This window comes from Musca vetustissima, unplaced genomic scaffold (assembly GCF_032173495.1).
Source record: "Musca vetustissima isolate MV318-11 ecotype Yass unplaced genomic scaffold, APGP_CSIRO_Mvet_v1 utg7045, whole genome shotgun sequence".
In the NCBI taxonomy this organism is placed as follows: Eukaryota; Metazoa; Arthropoda; class Insecta; order Diptera; family Muscidae; genus Musca; species Musca vetustissima.
The window spans coordinates 97,616-109,528 of NW_026873108.1; the positions used below are offsets into that span (position 1 = coordinate 97,616).

Genomic DNA, 11,913 nt, shown 5'->3' on the forward strand with positions numbered 1-11,913 from the left:
TTAAATGCTGCGCGTTTTGCTGTTGAGGAAACTGCGGGGGTGTATCGTACTCCGACGACGACGATTGAGATGATGAATCGGACGACGACTCCTGAGACAAACTGGGAGACGTGCTAGCGCAGCATGAAGCGACGTAACTCCTTTCGCAGTACTCCTGGATCCTGTTCAGTCCAGAGCAACCTCGAAAATGCACCCATTCTCCACATCCACATCTATGGTGGATGCGGTTTCTGCAAACACTACAGAACCAAGGTCCGGATTAATTTCAATCCCGTCACGGACCAGTAGGGTTCGAAGCAGGCATTCCGGGATATAATGCCGCTCCCACGACAAAAATGACGCACACGTACATGTAGTTGTTGAGGTGGCAGCCTCTGGTCGAAATCCATCCGGTTATTAATCCTTCGCTTAAGTCGATCCAATTATGGACACAGATCACAGAGCCCACTTCCCTGTCAATGGTCCTTCAAAAATGCGAGGTCTGTTAGGATCAGTGTTGCCAATTTAGCACTTTTAGTGCTAGATTTAGCACTTTTTGAACTCGTTTAGCACCAAAAAAATTGATCTAGCACCTAGCACTTTTTTCAGCATTTTTTAATTTCTTAGAATTTTTTTTACAAAAATTTGGATTTAATGCAAAAAATCCCGTTTTCGATTTCATATTGAATTTTCGCTATATTTCATGCGATGAATTTGATTTTCCAATGCTATCCAGCATGTGCCGTGCACTCCAAATTTCTTAAAAAATTGTCGGGTACTTCATGTGGTGACTATGATATTGTCTGTTGGTAGATTGTTTATTTGGGAAAATGCAAAACCAAATTAAGTTGTACATTTTAGGAGAGCGATGTAAAAATAATGAGCATGAATTATGTTGGAACTTTCTGAAAACAAGTTTTTTATTCATCGGGAATCCCGAATGCCAAGATATAACCAATTTAAATTACCGAAAAGGCGAGCGTACCCATTTATATTGGGATTGTGCCAGAATATGGACCAAAATAGAAAAATTCCGGCAAAAATATTTTTTTATATTAAAGTCGCTGTTGAGAATGAGATTATAAACCCTTAAAAGTACACAAATGGGACGAAAATTTATAACTGTCTTCATATTTGTACGGCTCGAAAACACACAAAAAAATAAGTTTTCGGTCCACTTCATCCCAAAATTATTATCTGATCATCACCGAAAGTTATAAGCGTTGTCCTTCACCATACCGGGAACTTCATAGAAAATTTCAAAGCGATTAGCGCTATTTCCCGGCATCTAGTGTGGTAATGGGTTACTAAATAATATCTCAGTACGTAAGCACCCGTAAATATTTAAGTGTAACTCCCACATCTGAGTACATACGACCATATAATTTAAAGGTCAACCACTCCTCTTGGATATACTATAATTTTTCGGACCTATGTCCTTCAGGTGTAAATATGTACGCCATAGAATACAAATTTTGTAATTATTCACATAAAAGTCAGGATCCATTTGACCCGCTAAATATTGACCAATCCTTATCAAAACAGGCATGCTTAATCTTTGGCCCGATCCCCTTCTCCATGCAAAAATTCGCGGTGTTTGGGCCATAATTGCGGCCTCTGGAGCGACCAGAAAATCAGACAAAAATAAAGTTTTTGGTCCATTTCATCCCCTAAATATTAACCGATCTTTTCCAAAAACAATAGTGGTCTTCATTGGCCAGAACCCATTCTACATGCAAAATTTTGTGAAGATTGGTCCATAATTGTGGCCTGTATCGTGTTTACAAACACGGACACACATGTCTAGATCGATTCAGTTAGTCGAGATATGAGGATCGGTATACTTAAAGGTGGGTCTAGGACCAATATTTCGCGGCGTTACAAACTTTTGGGGCTGCACAAAGCTATAATACCCTGACAACATAGTTGTGTAGGGTATAACAAGTGAAAAATCGTTAAGTTCGCCCGGGCCGGTTATATGGGGATTACCCCTAAAAAAGGGTGAACATTAATAATTTTTGGTGGGGAGATTTGTAACCATATACGACTACAAATATAAGGGTACCCCCCAAGATTTTCTACCCAATAAGAACTCAAAGTACCGAATTCCAGCGAATTCGGTCGAAAAATGCGATCAAACCCCCCAAAATACCGCAAAATTGGGGGTACCCTTATATGGGGGCTATCCGAAAATATGGACGCCTATTTATAATTTTTAGTGGAGATATTTGCTACCCAATAAACACTCAATGTACCAAATTGTCCTCAGACGGACAGACGGGCATGGCTATATCGTCATAGAATTTTACGGTGATCAAGAATATATATACTTCGTAGGGTCGGAAATGATTATTTCGATGATGACTAAAAGCTTAAATAAATATTGGGGTATGGTGTACCCAAAAAGGACCGATGTATTGCCTTTCCGTTATCAAATCTCATAGAAGTAGTACCAACGTATGTGCAAAATTCCAAAGCTCTGTCTTCAATATTGCGACCTCAATGCGACGGACATGGCTAAATCGACAACGAATAGCCGTTAAGAATAAATGGGATTTCTGATTAATATTTCATTATTAAATATTAACAATTTTGTTCTAGAAATTTTTAGCACTTTTTTCTGGCGCTTTTTTAAATTATTTAGCACTTTCTAGCATTTTTTTCAACAAAATCTAGCATTTTTCCTCAACAAAGTTTTGGCAACACTGGTTAGGATGCATCTCTTGAATATAGCCAAAGTGGTAAAGGGTGTCATATAGTCGGCCCCGTCCGACTTTACTGCTTTCCTTACTGGTTGTATTAATATTTTTTCAGGGACTACAATAGGCGCACACTTTTTTATTAATATGTTTTAAGGGTCTAAGCAACAATGTTTCTTTCTTTGTTTTTAGTATTCTATATTTGCATCCTTCTACTCTGTTGTCTTCTTACCCTAACCATTGGAGAGGATGAGGGTTCGAGTACGGAAGCATCACCGGCACCGCCAAAAGCGTCATCTCCACCACCAGTAGCCAAACAAACGCCAAAAATCACTAAATCCCGAGTATTATCAACGAGGCGGCCACCAGCTTCAACACCTACCGTACGAACAACCACAACGACGACAACAACCACTACGACCACATCAACAACAGAAGATCCAACCCTGTTTGAGACCACAACCAGCATTAGCGATATCTGTATCCATGGCATTCAAGCTATTGTGCCAAATTCTGAAGAAGATTTAACCGTGGTAAAGGCTGAAGAAGATTTCGTTCATACCATTGAGGGAGATTTGATGCTGAGTGTTATGACCACCGATCCGGCATCGGCAATGTTTGTCATAAATCGTCTGAATGTGGCTAATCTGCTCGAAGCTGATTTTTTAATTGGTGAGTAGATTTTTGGGGAATCCCTAAAAAATAAATGAAGACTCAAATTTATTTGTTTTTACAGGCATTCGTGCTGTTACTTTGAGCTCCGATGACCTCTTGGAAAATATCCTCCTGCAGGAAATTAAATATCAACAACAATGCATAACCCATGCCATTGGAATTTTCATTGATTATGATTACTATAAGGAATTGGAAAATTTTATTAATGATTTGGAATATAATATTTGGCCCATACCTTCCATACGCCAAGACCTATTCCCCAAAGTAGCCCATCTGCTACATCAAATGCCATGGGGTGATGCAATTGCTTCGGTAGAGATATTAACTGAAAACTTAAATGTCTATAATGATTTTATGGATGCAACGCGAAAGGAGGAAATGTGCCTCATGCATTTCAAGAGTGACAATAATATTTATATCCTATTCGGAAATAAAATGGTCTCCCATTTCAAGGAGAACGGAACGATATTTGCTGTGCCCACGGAGAGGGTGGAACGACATTTTATATTGGGTAAGTAAGAAAGTATTTAAATTAGGAAACTTGGAGGAGATAAAGGAAGTCATTATAGGCGAGTCGATACTCCAGGGTACTCCAGGCCAGGCGGAGACTAATTGACCCTTCAGCACTATCACTCTGATTATTCAGTTTGTCTGTACTGACCATTATGTCTCTGAAGACACCCTGACCATTTAGCTTCTCTACAGAAACTCACTCGCCCTCCAGCTCATCTATGAAGTCTCCCTTCAATTCGTCTATAAAGGTATCCTTCAGCTATTATAAAATACTTTCTACAGCTCGTCTACAGAATCAACCTTCAGTTCGTTTATAAATACTTCCTCCAGCTCGCCTACAGAGACACCTTTCAGATCGTCTATAGATAAGCCCTTAAGAAACTCACTCACTCTACAGAAATTCACTCACCCTCCTATAGCTCCTCTGAACAGCTCATCTATAAAGTCTCCCTTCAACTCGCTTATAAAGGTATCCTTCAGCTATTATAATAGACTCTCTTCAGCTCGTCTACAGAATCAACCTTCAGTTCGTTTATAAATACTCCCTCCAGCTCGCCTACAAGGACACCTTTCAGATCGTCTATAGATAAGCCCTTCAACTTGTGTATAAAGACTCTCTTAACTTCGTCTATAAAGTCTCCCTTCAGTTTGCCCATAAAGACTTTGGATCGTCCATGAGACTGTTTTCAGTTTGTCTACAGAGAATCCCTTCTGATCGTTTATAGAGACTCCCTTTAGTTCGTCTTTAATAACTTACTTCAGCTCTTCCTATAGGGAATCCTTGGCCCTCCAGGCCCTCATTCAATTACAGAAAAAAAACTTCAAAAAGGTTTTTCTTATTCTCACCCACCATCCTTTCCATTGATTTATATAGACTACCTGATGCTATAGATCTTCTATCGAGGCTCAGTAGTTCTTCAACTTGTCTACAGAAACTCTCTGGTCCTATAGCTTCTCTGAACTGATTCTCCTAACTTTTTGCTTGTCTATATGTATTCAAAGAGCCTTCGAACAATCTATAAAGACTCCCAGCCATTCACATCGCCTATAAATGAGATTCCTGGGAAGTCGGCTCATCTGAAGAGAATCTATGGTCCATCAGCTCGACTAACACACCTTCAACATGTCTCCTCTTAAAAGACTCTATAATCCATCATCTCAACTACCAAACCCTTAAATATGTCTACAAAGTCTGATTGTACCCTTCAGCTCCCTGTCAATTCTCTTCCTATAATTCTCGAAGTGAAATTTGAAACCCTATATAATGTGTATATCTCTTTCCCTTCCAGATTTACCCAACAAATCCTACATACTAATGGAAAATGAAATCGATTTGCGAGTAGTGGATAAAAATGTAACCCAAATGACGTTGGATGAACCGTTGATAGGCAAGACAATACTTCCCTCCAGGGTGTTGGCCTTTGCCCGACCCATTGTTGAACTGGCACGATGGCTAAAATCATCAATGACAAGGAATTGTAAACGTATTGAAGAATTCTTTGCCCTGGAAACTTGCATCGGTCTACTGGAATTCGTTGGAGATTGGGAGAAGCCGGAAAATCGCCTACCCGTTCATGACACTGCCGAGCTGTTGGATTTGCTGCGTATGCGCCACCTAGGGGCCATGATGAATTTTCAAATGTTCCAAAAGCAGGTGGAGGATCTAACACCACCAGTCATAATTTACGAGGAGGATAAAATGAAGTTAAGGGAAATTGCAGCGCAGAACTTTGTGACAAATATCACCACCTATTATCACTATAATCGGGATAATCACACCAGTCTGGAATTGAAGACGAAATTTGGTCATGTATTTACGTGTCAATATACGGCGGGAGAGAATTCCCGATATCCATTTCTCTTCGATGGAGAATCGGTTATGTTTTGGCGTATAAAACCAGATACATGGGTGGCCACGGGTATGACGGCGGCCATATTGGGTTTGATTTGTACCCTGGCCATATTGGTGTTCATTGTGGTGAGGATCTCCTTGGGTGATGTTTTTGAAGGAAATCCGGTTACATCGATTTTGTTGTTGCTATCTCTGCTACTGATGTTTACCTCGTTTATACCCTTCTCAATTGAGTATGTGGGAGAACATCGTAATTCCCATGTGACCATCGAGGATGCTGAGACCCTGAATACCTTGTGTGCGGTGAGGGTGTTCATATTGACTTTGGTCTACTGCTTCGTGTTCTCTTTGCTGTTATGCCGTTCGGTAATGTTGGCTTCAATTGGTTCGGAGGGTGGTTTCCTCTCCCACGTTAATGGTTATATTCAGGCCGTGATATGTGTCTTTAGTATTCTCGTGCAATTGGGTATGTCGATTCAATTGCTGGTCGCGATGCATATTGCCTCGGATAAGGTGTCCTGTGAGAATTTGTACTATGGTTATTGGATGTTTGGGCTATTGGCCTATGATATGCTGCTGTTGTTAAGTATTATTGCCCTGGTGCCGTTTATATATCGTTCACAGAGAAATTATCGGGAAGGTATTTTAATTGTTATTGGTTCCGTGCTGATGCTGATTATATGGATTGTTTGGATCACCATGTCATTCTTTGGAGATGAAATGCGGGATGCGGCGTTGCCATTGGGTCTACAGGCATCAGGGTGGGCCATTCTCGTGGGTATATTGATACCAAGGACGTTTTTGATTGTCCGAGGCATAGAACGTTCGGATATTGCCCAGGCCCTACCATCGCTGACTTCCTTGGCTTTTGCTCAAAATCATCAATACTCTTCGGAACAGGTGGGTAACTTCGACACATTATTAAAAATATTATAAAAAGGCCTAATTCTCGTTTTCTTTCCTTCCAGAGTGTTTATGAATGTGTCAATCCCGCCATGCGTAACATATCCCAGGATGAGTTGCATCATCAGTCACCCAGTGAAATTCCCACCTTGCCACTGCGTGGAGGTGGTGCTCCTCGGCGTCAACAATTCTTTGCCAATTTACGTCAGGCCAATGCCCACATTGGGAATCAGCGACAAAATACCACTCGTGTAAATCGTGGTAATAGTCCGGCCCATTCCGTACAAGAGTCCCTCACACCTTCCGACTCACCTGAAAGCAGTAAAATTACACGATTTTAAAATAAAATATCCGAAAATATAGCGAGGAGAGAAAGATTGGCATAACCGAAGGTCCTTAAACCCAATACGAAAATCCAAAAAAATATGCTTCCAAATCAATAACACCAACATGGACCATAACAACAAAAACTGAATATTCAAAATCAAATGATTTCCCATTTTTATTACCAAATTTCTTTAGTTTTTATAAGTACTTGGTAAACGAATAGTTTTTTTTTTTTTTTTGAAAAATGTGTACAAATATTTTTCAAGAATTTCTTTTTATTTTAAGTTTCGCAATTTTATTGGAATGTTATTTGTAAGACAATTTTAAGTTATAAGATTATAAGACCCCCCCTTATATTGAAACTAATCTAGTCAAAAACCAAACATCTTAAACATATTTTTGAAAAATTATTATAGTAATGATACGAGTTGTTTCAACATAACCTATAAGTTAAATTTATTGACAAGTAATTTGAATATTTATTAATAAATAAAAATCAAATATTTATAATAAAAAGTATTTGAATTTAATCGCAGTCAATTATTTAATAGAAGCTGCAAATATGGAGTCTTTAAATACGAGCTGAAAGTACAGGGTATTGATATTTTTAATTTATGAAGAAAAAATTAGGCATGGAATCTTTTAAAATATTTTTTCAAGATCTAACTAAGGCGTGAATTTGGAAGAAAATATGTTTTCAAGATCTAGCAAAGTCGGAATTCTATAGAGACTGTCTGTCTCTTCAATTCGTCTACAAAAACTGTCTGACACTTCAGCCCCTCTACACAGACTCTTTACAGCTAATTCTACTCTATAAGATATATAATATATATATATATTATATATTATATATCTTATAGATATATAAGATATATGCTCCCTGCGGACGGGGCCGACTATATGATACCCTTCACCACTTTGGGTATATTCAACGTGAACTTAAATATGTGATCTTTATCTATAAGTGACCCGACTAACATCAGTCCATACACATGCCTTTCTTCAACCTACACTAAATTTCATTTAATGCGGGCAGATTTTGAGTCGTTTGCGTACAATGGAACAAATTGATACAAACAGATTTAAAGCAAACTTGAAACACGCTATTCGGTATGCCTCACTGTTTAAAACTTAATACCAATCATACACCCGTTCGAAAAATATATATGGAAGCTATGTCTGCATCTGCACCATTTTCAACAAAACGCAAAAACTTCATTCTATTCTCAATGTGGAACGACTTAGAAAGTGATTCTATGCATATTCTCAAAAGTAACCATGTGTCTGTCTCGTTTCCTGTTGCCTGTTACAAACATATGCACAAATACATAATACCATGTACCACAGAGTGGTGAAGGGTATAAAAATGTCTCATCTTTCGACTCGTCTATACTTTCTATATCGATATGCTGGCCTATCTATCAAAGAGTCTTTATGGAGGAGCAATGGTACGGCGTCTTTGAAGGCGAGATATAAAGATGGCAGTCTTAATAGAAGAAGGGAACAGTAAAGGTTCTCTATAGATGCAATGAAGGGCGTAGGAGTTTTTATATTAGAAGGGAAATAGAGCCTCTATTCACGACATAAAGGACAAGGGGTCCTTTAAAGTATCATATCATCGATTACTTTAATTTAAAATCTAACTAAGTCTCGTAATGCTACTGAGTTGAAAAACGCAGTGTATAGGGCAACACTGCAGGCAGTAGCAACACGAAATCAATGGAGAATTATCGGAGAAAAGGAGAGACGAGAAACGTATTTTCAAAAAAAAAAGATGAAAGAACAAGAAAAACGTGAGCAAATCAAGATGTATAGGAGTCAGAATGAAGTCCGGAATTTTTGTCAACCATTAAGAGGTTTTGGTACAGGAACATCCTGCTGAAGAGATGAAGAAGGAAACCTGGTGACAGATACAGACAGCATGTTGAGGATCTGGAAGGAGCATTTTGAAAAGCTTCTGGTATCAAATAGTGGCGGTAAAGAAGATACCCCAGAACCAATAAGACATGACGGAATAGAGTGTATTCCACCTAGCCAAGATGAGGTCGGAATAGCAATCAATCGGCTGAAGAACAATAAAGCAGCAGGTGCCGATGGATTACCAGCCGAACTATTTAAGACAGGTGATCAGATGATGGTCAGGAGCATGCTCCAGCTTATAATTACAATTTGGCTAGAGGAATGCATGCCCAATGATTGGAACCTCAGCATCCTGTGCCCGTGCACAAAAATGAGACAAGACGACCAACTATAGAAAAAAAGTGTCCTTTCCATCGGATATAAAGTGCTATCCAGCGTGCTGTGTGAACGACTGAGGCCAATGGTCAATGTTATTATTGGACCATACCAATGCAGCTTCAGACCCTGCAAATCCACCATTGAACAGATTTTCACTCTGCGCTAAATCCTGGAAAAACCCACGAAAAACATCGATACATTCCACCCATTCGTCCAATATAAAGCCGCATTTGACAGTCCTATCCGCCCAGAGGTGTTTAAAGACATGTCTGCGTTTGGCATTCCTGCAAAACTAATACGGCTATGCAGGATAACATTAACTGATACAAAGTCAGCAGTTAAAGTCGGAAAGGACTTTTGGAGACCTTCAATACCGAACGAGGATTCAGACAAGGTGACAGTTTGTCGTGAAACGTGTTTAACGTCCAGCTGGAAATGGTCATACAAATGTGAACAGAAACAGCATATGTTACTCGCCGAAACATCATATGTTACTCGCCGACGACATCGACATAATGGTTCAAACTTTGCGAGCGAATTGAGAAGGAGTTTGCCATAGTGGGACTGGCAGTAAATGGAGAAAAGGCCAAGCTGATGGTATCAACGCGCAAGACGTCCAGTAGACTCGGACCAAGTGTGGAACTTGAAAACTACAGCTTCGAGGTAGTCATCTATTTTATATACATCCGTACCGCTACAAACAATGAGCCGCTTAACCAACGGCGAAACGCGTCGCATAGTGGTGGGACTGTAGTATCTCTCTGGTTTTCCTTTTCATTGCAACTCCGATCATGTAGCTCATCTCGAAAGAGAAATTAATAAAAAAAACATGTACATGATCCTTCGCCCTAAAAAGGCATAAAAACAAACTCGAAAATTCAGCTTGAGCCCGGCTGGGATTTGAACCCTGGTTCCCATGGCATCTGTTGATTGTTGTTGTTGGTTATTGTAGTCTGTATGGAAAAAAAAGTCCGTTACTACAAGAAAAATCTGCTCTGAAAAGGAATGTTCTGGTGTGGTGCCAAATGCCCGAACCTTGACACGGTTGAATTTAATTCGTAGATGCAATTTCGCAACAATAGTCGATATAAATACAACTTATCAAGTAAAGACATTTGTAAGTCACATTGTCCAATATGCCTGATGAGCCGCTTAACCAACGGCGAAACGCATCGCATAGTGGTGGGACTATAGTATCTCTCTGGCTTTCCTTTACATTGCAACTCCGAGCATGTAGCTCATCTCCAAAGATAAATTAATACAAAACTAATAAAGTCTGCTTTGAAATCTGGAGGAGAATAGTGTTGACCAACAGATGCTAATATGGACTATAAGACATATAAAATCGAAAGGCATATAAAAGCGAAACAACTGATGGTTCACGCAGAAGGGAAAGTTCACGAATCCGATGGAAATATCAAGTAGAAGACAATATCTCGGAAATTTGTCTTTCAAATAGGATGAGATGCTCACAAGACCGACGCGACTGGACAACTGTTTTAAGCTCGTCATATGGAACAACCGTTCTGTCATAATCCAGCTAAGTAAGTAAACTAAGACTTCGGTTATTGTACTATTTTGTCAGGATATAAACACGCCACGAATTGTTTGTAATGTTTTCCACATCTCACAAAGGTATGCATTCGATAGAGTCCATCTGTTTCTTCAATTCGTCTACAAAAACTCTATGGCTCTCCATATCCTCTACACAGATTCTAAAGCTTAAGCTTATAGAAGGTCTGACGATCTTGTAGTATTTATAGACGAGGAAGGAGCCAATTTAGACGAGAAAATTTTTACATAATTAAGTCTCTACATAGTATATAAAGTATTTAAAGAACCGAGTCCTTTTGGAGGAGCATAAGGTAGATTTTAATGACGTACTGAAGCAAAACGTCTGAATCTTAAAAAATAAGTATTTATATGAGAGATGAAAGACAGCGCCTGAAGAGATCCTTTCTAGATAATCTGAAGGGTCTCTGTCGAGAAGGTGATGTAGGGAGCCTTTATTAAGCTTGTTGACCAAGAAGTTTTTGCTGACGAGCAGGGATATATTTTTTGCCGTCCACCTAACAGCTAGGAAGCCTTTATAGACGTACTAAAGAGCAGAAGAATCCTTATAATCAAACCGAAAGAATTTCTTAATAGAAGAGCTTAATACCAGAGCTGAATACATCCTGTGAGCTGAAAAACAGACGAGCTGAAAAACAGAATATTTACCACGTAAAGATTGACAGTATCTATTATAAAGTCATTAAAAGGGAGATGCAAACCAGAAATGAGTTTAACGGCGACCTAAAATTATGCTATTTTAAGTGAGTCTCCGAAGGACAAAATTCTTTACAGATTACCTAAATGATAAATAGTATTTATAGATGAATTAATGGCTTAATAGTTTCAGCTCTCAACTCTCTCCAGCTCCTCTATACCTGCTCATAACTCATCTGTAAAGGCTACATGTCCTTAGATTATTATTAAATGATCTGTTGCGTTCAGCTGGACTATTTATAGTTATCAAACCTTCGTAGACTTCTTACCTTTCGCCTTGACTCTCTGATATTTTTTATATAACGAAATCCTAACTTCAAGTTGACAACCTACATTTGGGCTATATGGATCATCTTGATACACTGGCCTTTATCATATAGCTCGTATATATAGTCCAAAAAGTGTGTTCACCTTAAATATAATACCTTTACACACTACGCTCGATTTCCTCTATAGTCC

General features: G+C 39.0%; 1 protein-coding gene across 1 annotated transcript; it reads left to right on the forward strand.

Moving 5' to 3' along the window:
* Positions 1 to 3,067: 3,067 nt before the first annotated feature.
* Positions 3,068 to 6,962, forward strand: LOC133322865 (protein bride of sevenless-like; the record flags this gene model as incomplete). The annotated part of the gene is made up of 4 exons (XM_061531821.1): positions 3,068 to 3,350; positions 3,415 to 3,864; positions 5,156 to 6,618; positions 6,687 to 6,962. Coding segments are annotated over 4 exons (2,472 nt in total), but the record flags the coding sequence as incomplete, so codon positions are not given.
* Between the last annotated feature and the right edge of the window lie 4,951 nt (positions 6,963 to 11,913).